At 52.7% G+C, this 10,063-nt stretch overlaps 1 protein-coding gene across 1 annotated transcript; it reads right to left on the bottom strand.

Annotated features, from left to right (window-relative positions):
• Nucleotides 1-1,407: 1,407 nt before the first annotated feature.
• Nucleotides 1,408-2,572, bottom strand: Sstr5 (somatostatin receptor 5). The gene has a single exon (XM_008856160.1). The coding sequence runs from the start codon at nucleotides 2,497-2,499 to the stop codon at nucleotides 1,408-1,410; it is 1,092 nt and encodes a 363-aa protein (XP_008854382.1). The 5' UTR covers nucleotides 2,500-2,572.
• Between the last annotated feature and the right edge of the window lie 7,491 nt (nucleotides 2,573-10,063).

The following is a 10,063-nucleotide window of genomic DNA, read 5'->3' as shown; positions in this document are numbered from 1 at the left end:
CCCTACCTCCAGCCAGGATTTCCAGACCCTTATCTGAGATCAGCTCTGTCATGCTGGGGACCAGCAATGTTGCACCCACAGTGGTTTGTTTTGTGCTGACGTCACTTGTCTCCAGGGAAAATAGCTGCTTTGGGAAAGAATCAAATATTTATTATCTAATTTATTAGGGGACAGGAATGCATTTCCAGGTTTGATATCTGTCTGGGGGCCAGTCTGAGACCCCTTGCCTTTCCCCTGTTCAGTCTTATTGGCCTTGCCTCTAATACCTCCCAGGGAGCCTCGTATTGCCAGGCAGAGCTGACCAGAGCAGTGGAGTAATTGAATCGACTTCCTCCTGTAGTCTCAGAGAGGCCCAAAGTACCCTAAGAGACCCCTGAAAGATATGGACATGGGGACCCTTGGAGCCCATTCTTGGTCTGGGGGCAGAGAAGCTGCAGGGGGTGGCTAGGGAGAGAGTGCACATTCCTCAGGGGCTTGGCAATCACTGGTATTTGCACTCTTTCCAGGCTGTGGTGTATTTGTGCTCACAGCAGTTCCTACCTACTGCCTGCTCACCCTGCCTCTCCAGGCGCAGACACTCTGCATCTCAAAGCACACAGTCCCTTGTGTGTCCTCACAGTCTTCACTGTCAGGGAAGCCTCCAGCAGGGCCCTTCTCCAGTGTCACACTCATTGGGCCACTCTGGACAGAATGAATTCTGGTATGTCCATCCCTCTTCTCACTCTTCAACCATGTGCCTACCCTGTGCACCCAATCCCATTACAGAGCTGGAGGCTTCAGTCTGCAAGAAGATGGAGAGTATGGCAGGGTAGTCTCCTCTGTCCCAAAGCTAGTGCAGTTTTGTTTCAACTGTCACCCTCAAAGTCCACACAGCTACAGGACTGGTGAGGGCCTGGAAGTTCTGTGAGCAGAGGCTAGAGCCTAGTACATATGGGTGCCTTTCCTTCCACACAGCACTCTATGCTGACCAGAACATGGAGCTTTCCTGACAAAGGGCACAAGTTCAGTGCATTGGGGCCAGCATCTCAACACAGCCTCTTTACCCTGGCTCCTCCTGGAAAATCACTTCCTGGCCTGGGAGGCAGACAAAGAATGTGCCACAGTAAGGTGAAGGTACTTGCATACTTTCAGGGGCAGAGCTGAGCCCTTCTCTCTGCTGGGCCTGTCATGTGCTCTCCCAACCCTCAGATCCTGGCCCAGCAGAACATTCTTGTGGGAGAGATGGTCAGTCACCACAGGATGGGTGTGCTGTATTCACCTACAGCTTGGCTTGAGACAGCCTTGTCTTCACATTCCCACCAAGGATGGTCCAGTTCACAGGCTGGTGTGGGCATACCTCAACACACTCTCACATTCCAGCAGAAGACATTGTGGAGGCCCCATGGGATCCTCGTGCTGCTGGGCCATTCACAGCCTACTGGTCTGCATGAGCCCATTGGCCTCACAGCTGGGCATGGGCAGTATGGCCTCTTGTGGTCGACCACACTTGTCTGGCCGTGGCTCCATGGCATCTGCATTTTCCATGCCATAGCCTCTGCGCAGGCACAGAACCTTCCGGAAGCTCTGACGAAAGTTGTCAGAGAGAAAGCCATAAAGCAGGGGGTTGGCACAGCTGTTAGCATAAGACAGGACCACCACAAAGAAATAGAGGCCAGCAGAGGCAGGCTCCTCAGGCAGTGTGAAGGCCAGGTTGACAATGTTGACAATAAAGAAGGGAAGCCAGCAGCCCACAAACACCAGAACCACCACTACCACCATGCGAGTCACCTTGCGCTCTGAGCGCCTCCGCCGTGAGGATCCCACCCGCACACCTGCAGCTTTCACCTTCACCACTATGAGCAGGTAGCACAGGCAGATGACCAGCAGAGGCCCAAAGAAGCCCAGTACAGATGTGTAAGTGATGAAGGCCGCGCCCCACAGTCCCACGGGCTCCGGCCAGCTCAGGTTACAGGTGCCCCAGCCCTCTTGAACATCTGCAAACACCAGGAGTGGCAGTGACATGAGCAGTGAGAAGGCCCAGACAGCAGCACTGGCCAGCTTGGCTATCCGTGGGCGACGCCACCGTGCAGAGCGGAGTGGATGGACTACAGCCAGGTAGCGGTCAACGCTCATGACCGTTAGGCAGAAGATGCTGGTGAACTGGTTGATGCCATCCAATGTCATGACCAGGCGGCACAAGAAGGAGCCAAAGGGCCAGTAGGAGATGGCATTCTGTGTGGCCAGGAAGGGCAGCCCCAGCATGAGCAGCACATCTGCCACAGCCAGGTTTAGGATGTACACATTGGTGACCGTCTTCATCTTGGCATGCCGCAGCACTACGTAGATGACCAGTGCATTGCCGCCCAGCCCCACAGTGCACACCAGTAGGTAAAGCACAGGTACTAGCACTGCCCGAGCTCCCATGGTGGGTGCAGGCCCTACCAGCGTCCAGTTATGGTCACCTCCAGAAGCAGCCGAGGCATTTAGGCCAGGTGTGGAGGCCAGGAAGAGGGGCTCCATGATGGTTGCCTTAGGCCCAGTGCCAGCACATGTGCGCCTCTGCAAGAGAAGAGGTTTCAGTGAGTGGACACATTCCTTCCAGCCGTCCCCTGCCCGGCGGTAGTGGGTAAACACCATTAGTCATGTTCAACTTGGCTTGGAATTACATTAAGCAAATTGTTTGGAAAACAAGCTGGAGAGGAAGGAGAAGCCACTGTGGGGACAGAGGGGCAGGTAGCTCAGTGAGCCAAGAGGGGGGTTATCTGTTGATACTGATAACAATGGTGGCATCCCTGTGACCTGTACCCTGGGATTTCCCTAGCTTGGCTTCTGTCATCCTGCACCCTTTCCCCAAAACCTCTCAGAATCCCAGAGGGGAAGGCCGCAGAGGCCTAGGGGGCATAAACTCCCTAGGTCCCAGACTGCAAGGAAGAGGTGAGATACTGCGGCTGCAGCAAGTCCATCACACAAAGCATGTGTGGTGTCCCAGTCTTGCTCTGCTGGTGAGTCGAAAGCTGGACTCTCTGTGGCAGGGTCCCCCTTCCATAGGAGGCTCTGCTGGCATCCACTTGACTCTAGGGAATGCCATTGCTGGTAGGCAGTGTCCACCATCCCCACCCCTAGGAGCACCTGAGAGTCTGTATAGCAATGACTTCAGAAGTCCCTGTAGTGGACAGTGGCTGTTCTGCTTTCTACCCTAGAACAGATGATGCTGGGCTAAGGGGAGCTGCCTGGCTAGGACAAAGGTCTATCTTCTGAACAGCAATGACAGATATCCTTAAGCCCCAGGCTGAGGGCACAATGTGGAACAGGTAGGTGCCAGGTCTCCCTGCACTGTACAGAGGCCACGAACAAGTGAACACAAAGAAAGTGCACAACAGTCAGAGGGAACATGCCAGGCTGAGGGCATAGCACAGGAGGGGGCACACTTGGCAGCCCACCATGGGCAGAGCCAAGGGAAGAATTGAGGTCCAGGAAGCAAAAGGAGGAGGGAGGACACAGGGCAGGCACTTGGGTTTTATAGACAGAGTACTGAGGCAGATGTGGGAGGACAGACCCTGGTACATGAGTGTCAGGTGCACACACTCATTCATGCTTTGTGTTTTTCTGTGTTTGAAGTCTTTCATAAAAACAAGGACGTGGGCTAGAAAGATGCTCAGTGGTTAAGAGCTCTCACTGCTCTTCCAGAGGTCATGAGTTTAGTTCCCAACATCCGTGTTGGGTGGCATACAACTGCCTATAACTCTAGCTCCAGGGGATCTGACATCCTCTTCTGGTTCCCACTGGCACCCCTACATACATGGCAGACACACACATATGCAAGCAAATTAATAAAGACTTTAAAAATTATTTTATTTTATGTGTATGACTATATTGCCTGCATGTATGTGAGTGCACCTGTGTCATACAATGTCGTGGAGGTCAGAGGAGGGCTTCAGATTCCCCTGGAACTGGAGTTAAGGACGGTTTGTAGCCACCATGTGGATGCTGGGGATCAAACCCAGGTCCTCTGCAAGAGCAGTCAGTGCTCTTAACCACTGAGCAATCTCTCCAGCGCCAATAAAGACATTTTTTAAAAGGCAAAACAGAAACACAGAGATGCCCAAAAGGAATAAACACCTCCACTACTGATGAGGAAAGAGCTGGGCAGGGATGGTGCTTGGGACTTGGCGGCCAGTAAGGAACCTAAGTGCTAGGAGGACAGAGATGAGGGACAAGCCATGGGGTGGCAGGCTCCCTGAGCCTGAGCCAGGCTGTCCACTATCTATGCTGTCCCATAGCCCTGCATCAGCTCAGCTGATTGGCAGTAGCCTGAATCATATCAGAGTGGGAACACCTCAACAGCTGTCATGGTAGAACCTAGTCTTGGGGACACCAGGGCCTGGAAAGGCAACTGCAATCTAAAGAATGAGGAAAGGGACTGGAGTGATGACTCAGTGATTAGGCGTACTGGCTGTTCTTTCAGAGGACCTGGGTTTGATTCCCAGCACCCATATAGCAGCTGTGGGCATTGTACAACATAGGTGCACATATACACATGCAGGCAATACACTCATACATATAAAATAAAATAACAAAATAATAAAATAAAATAAATACACGAGGAAAGGCAGGCTGGGGTGCAGGGAGCCTAGAGGGAATAGCAGCACAAGGAAATGAAAACCTTTCCCACAAGTCAATACAACAAAGTTTCCAAGTTCTCAAGGCTCATGGATGCTAAGGAATATGACCTAGAAAATCAATAAGGAGAAGAGGATCAGTGGGTTTTCAGGTGAAATAAAAATAAGACCTAACTAGTATGCTTGGAGCATTTTTCAGTAAGTGTAGGATCCTTAAGTAAGGAATAGGTAAAATATTATTAAATAAATTTGACTTTTAAGAAGTAAATAAAACAGGTATTTCTTTTTAAATGTCACATTTCTTGGGCATGAAAAATACAGTCATTTAAATAAACAACAACAACAATAAAAAGAAACCCAAGACCAACTCCAGTCTGGATAGTAGTGAAGAAAGAATCGATGAAGTAGATGACTCTAAAGGACACTGAGAAGACACAAACATGGCAGAGACAGGAAGGCCAAGCAGGGGCCACGAAGTCAAGATGGGAGAATGGGAATGCATCACCAAAAGGATGCTAAATGTCTCCTCCAGAACCAGACCAGTCCTGTCCCCGGCAGGATTAAGATACAGTATACCAGCATCACCACTGATCTGCAGAGAGTCACATAAAGAGAAAATCCTGGATAATGCCAGGAACACATGATGGAAACACCATAAACAGTGATAATATCACTATTCCATTAGCAAAGAGAAGGCAGGAAGTGTGTGACAAACCCTATTTACTAAAAAGGCCAAGGTCAGGGCTGGGGATGTAGCTCAGTTGGTTGAGTGCTTGCCTAGCATATATGAGGACTTGGGTTTGATCCCCACCACTGCATAAGCTAGGTGTACTGGCACATGCCTGAAGTCCCAGCACTTGAGAGAGGTGGAGGCAGGGGATTGGATGTTTTGGAAGTTCAAGTTCATCCTCGGCTAGCAAGTTTGGGGGATGGCTATAGCTGAGTAAGTGCTTAAGTCCCTCTGCTGGCATTGACACTATGATCTGGAAGGGTGTCGCTGCATTGAGGATAAGAATGGCTTCAACTGGAGCCCACATCATCCATAGTCAGAATTTGAGAGAGCAGCCTCTCCTCAGATACTCAGACAGGGACTTCCTTGGAGGCCAGCAGGCAGTTGCTGACTAGCTCACAAGGCCTGGACTCAGGGACCATTTACATGGAACTTTAAAAGTAATGCTCACAGGTCCAGTGGACAACTGTCACAACCCAACCTTAAAAGGGGCACAGTCTAACAGGGCGTGGTGGTGCACACCTTTAATCCTAGCACTCGGGAGGCAGAGGTAGGCAAATATCTTTGAGACTGAGGCAAGACTGGTCTACACAGCAAGTTCCAGTCCAGCTGGGGCTACAGGGAGACCCTCTCTAAAAATCAAACAAAAATAAAGGCAAAGACAATAATAAAAAGGACCACAGTATAGAGCCAGCCAGGAACAGTGAAGTCAGTCCATGTGTGGCAGATACACCGACACCTGCAGAGAGGCCTTTGGGTCACCTCTTCCCAAGACCAAGGAGACTTGAGGCAGGCTGAGTGGAAGGTGATGAAGCAGTCCCTGAAGATGGGTTTTCAGAGAGAGAGAGAGAGACAGAGAGAGACAGAGACAGAGAGACAGACAGAGAGACAGAGACAGAAAAAGAGAGACAGAAAGAGAGACAGAGAGGTTCATGGCCTCCCCGACAGGCCTTGGCAGGCTTGGGGCAGCGGTTCCTGAACACATGACTCATCTTAAGTCCAATAAACTCTTGGTCTTGCCAGTAGCTTTCATCTGCTCAGGGCTCCTCTGAGGCTGCCCCCTCCCCACTGCTGCCTAGAGTCCAGAAAGGGCCTAGCAGGCTGCCAGCCCCAGCCATCTATGTAAACACTCCAACTCTCCAGTCACACTTCAGAGCAGCAAAGAGCAAAATAGGCTCCAACACTGTGCCTGCCTCTTGTAACATATTTTTGCAAGAACTATAAGAGCAACCTTCTTATTCATAAGACTACATGCTCAGGGGAAAATTGCCCCCCAGGCCTTTCCAACCCATGGGGAAGAAGGAGGCAACCAAGGGGTTTCACACCCAGAGGCGCCCCCCTCCTCCCGCCAGACCTGCACAGCTAGTCCCCTTCCTGGCCACCCCACCCCCAAGGCACTGGCCCTGTCCACCTCAGCACCTGCCCTGTGATCTTGGCATCTTAGTGCCTCCCTGATCCCTGGCTTCAGGTGTCAGCAACTCCAAACAAATGCAGAGTTGCATGAGTTTAGAACCCAGTGGGACTGTCTTAGGGGCTTGGGGACACACAGGCCAGCCTGGGAATGAGAGGGGAGGTTAGCAACAGCCTACAAGCTCAGGAACTGCGTCTTGGAAAGGCTGCTGGAGGCACAGCTCTGGGCAAAGGCCCTTGGACCCTCCCTCACCTGGGACTGCAATATCAGGCCTCCCCATCCTTTATGTTTCTGACTCCAGTCCTGCTTTGCTGAGGATGGGCCTGGAGTCAGACCTGCCCATCCTGCATCCCCTTCTTCAAACACACTCCACTTCTAAAGGCAGCCTGGGTCAGGGCAAGGGGGAAATGAAGCAGGTGTGGGCCTGTCTAGTACAGCAGCAACCGGGAGGTCAGGACTGCCCAGTGTTGAGCAGGACCTCAGATAGGTTACTATGCCTTAAAGATATTTTAGGATTATTTCCACTACCAGCCCACTTTTTCAGAAACCTGGACCTTGACTGGGACCCAATAGTGGCTTGCGGTCATTGTTGCTACTGGAGACCCCCCACCGCGCCCCATCCCACCCTGCCACACATTCTGTCGCTCAGCAATATCCCCAACACATGACTTTGGGCACCCGGGGCCCTGGCCCTCATCACCCTGAGATGAGCCGCTGGTGGCGGGGAGGGGAGAGGCCCACTCCAGGGAAAGTTCCAGGGCGTTCTGAATCCCTCTTAAGAGATGGCCAGAGGATCTGCGGACCTGAGGACATAAGTGTCCCACCGCAGCCAGGTGGCTTCCCAACCGGCAGAGGTACACCCGAGCTCCCCGCTCCCTGCAGGCAGTCGCAAGGACCCCAGAACCCCCAGGGTGTCTGTATGTGCCTAGGGCTGGCACCACTCTGCCCTCCGCCCAAGGACCTGGGAGCGCACGCTGCAGCCGCAGCCCCCAACAGTGGACCCACCTCGCTTGCCAGACGTCCAGACACCTGCACAGCGCCTTCCCACCTCCCCTTGCAGCCAGCAGCTCCCGTGGCCTCTTTGCCGGCCCAGTCTGCAACCCTCCAAGGAATTGGGGGCGAGCGCCCCAAGGCGTGAGCCAGAGAGGTCAGACCCAGGAGGGCGGGGGCCGAACGAGACTATCTGGGTGCCTTGTGGCTTCTAATCAGACCTAGGTACGGTGGGTGGCCTTCGGGTCTCCGAGGCCGGTGGACTGAGAGGGGAAGGGGCGGAAGGGTGCAGCCCAGAGTTTGGGTAGCAGACCCGAGAGGGGTTGGGGCAGAGGCAGGTGAGCCCCGCGGGTGTCCAAGGAAGCGTGGGGACCCGGCGCACCGCAGGCAGGGGGCGAGTGGCGGGACCCCAGGCACCAGCTGCAATGGAGACATCCTGAGGGAAGGACAGACAGACCTGAGCGAGACCTGGCGCGGAGCGGGGCGCCCGTGCAGGAGGTAGATGGCAGGCGGCAGCAGCGGACACTCAGCTGCCTGGTGGCGCCCTCGGGCTTCGAGCGCTCTGTCTCTAAAGCTCTGGGAGCTCCGCGGGGAAGCAAGGCAGGGAGTGGAGGGTGTGTGTGTGTGTGTGTGTGTGTGTGTGTGTGTGTGTGTGTGTAGGGGGCGGGGCGATGCTAGCGCCTGGGTAGGACGGAGAGGGCGGGGTAGGGTGGGGATGGGGAGGGGAATGAGCTCCTGTGGGTGGGGCGAGTGAAGGGGTTCTAGAGATGAGTAAGGGGTTCCCTGGGCAGTGGGGTCGGGTTGCATGCTGGAGTGGGTGGACTGATCCAGGCAACTTCATCTGTCTAGCTCTTGGCATGCCCCAAGCAATGTCCACTCATCCTGTCCTTCTTGAGAACCTTTACACAGCCTTGTTCCATGCCCCATACCCATCCTCTTTCCAACCACTCTGAGGTGTGGTTGGGAGCTTGCACCTTTTGTCCTGAGTGCATCAAAGGGTTGAAAGGCACCCCCTCTGGTGCCTGGAGAGCCTGAGAAGAAAGAGGAGCCTTCACTCAGAGAGAAGCCTGGTGACCTATATAGGTGATTCTGTGGTAGGGTGAGGAAGATGGAGAGGAGGTATTTGGAATCCCCAGGACAAGATGGGCCCCACAGGCAGGGTTGAGCCTGAGAGTCTGTACTTCCCACCTGTTCATAGGCCATGGGATGTTACTCACCAAGGAGTTAGTGATTTAACAAGAGTTAAGTGCCTCATCTGAAGCAGAAAGGCTGGGAGGGTAACTAGACAGCTCAGGTCCCGTGGATCAGTCCCCAGTGCCTTCTGATCCCCAAGTCCTGCAGCCCCACCATAGGAGAATTGAGATGAGATACACCCAGATAATTCCAGGACCTGAGCCAGAGAATGTGGGGAGCTGCCACATACTGCTTGACCCCAGCTGGGGACAGCTCAGAGCTCAGTTTGATCAGGTTCCTGTAGGACCTGATCAGGTGGGGCCTGGATATCTGTCTATCTTCTATCTATCTATCTATCTATCTATCTATCTATCTATCTATCTATCTATCTATCTATCATCTATCTATCTATCATCTATCTATATCTGGATATATATATATATATATATATATATATATATATATATATCCCCGTTCAATACTTTCTCCATGGGACTTGGATTTGGTTTGTGATGGAGGGGGCTCTGCCTCCTAGCAAGTGTCATTGTCCCTAGTGCTCACAGTACCCTTTCCTAGTCAGACTTGTACCCCATATTCAAGAAGTTTCTCACCTCTCCCCCAGCCCGAGGCTCCATCTCTTTGGTGGCTGTCAGCTTCTCAGATGGCCTGCACAGATTCTGGCACACAGACACTTTCTCTGTTCTGCAGGTTCTCTGGGGTGGGATGGTAGTTGGCAGCCTACTGTTCCCAAGAGTTAACATATGCCCTTCTCTGGTGTCCTTCAGGATACATCAAAGCAGGTTGAACCATCTGGGATACTCAGGGTCTCTGCTGGAAGCAGGCATGGCCTGTACTGGGGGCCAGATGTCTCCAGGTGGTACAGGGCTTCTGGGCTGCAAGGTGGCTGTGTGGGATGAGATTCTAGGCCAGGGTCCAGAGGTATATTCTTCTAGGTTCTCAGGCTAGGAAGGTAATCAGGCCAGCAGTCAGACCAGCCCTCTCTTCATCTAAGTAGGAAACCATTTCTGAGCACTCCTGGTGTTAACCTGCATTCCTAGTGAAGTATATATACCTGGGGGACAAAAACAGAACTGCCCTGATAGCTCAGCATGTACCAGAGAGGTGATAAACAAAGAGAAAAAAAATTAATGTAGAAAATTT

The sequence above is a fragment of the Nannospalax galili genome, unplaced genomic scaffold (assembly GCF_000622305.1).
Source record: "Nannospalax galili isolate Female #2095 unplaced genomic scaffold, S.galili_v1.0 scaffold668, whole genome shotgun sequence".
In the NCBI taxonomy this organism is placed as follows: domain Eukaryota; kingdom Metazoa; phylum Chordata; class Mammalia; order Rodentia; family Spalacidae; genus Nannospalax; species Nannospalax galili.
This window is presented reverse-complemented; position numbering and strand designations above follow the sequence as displayed.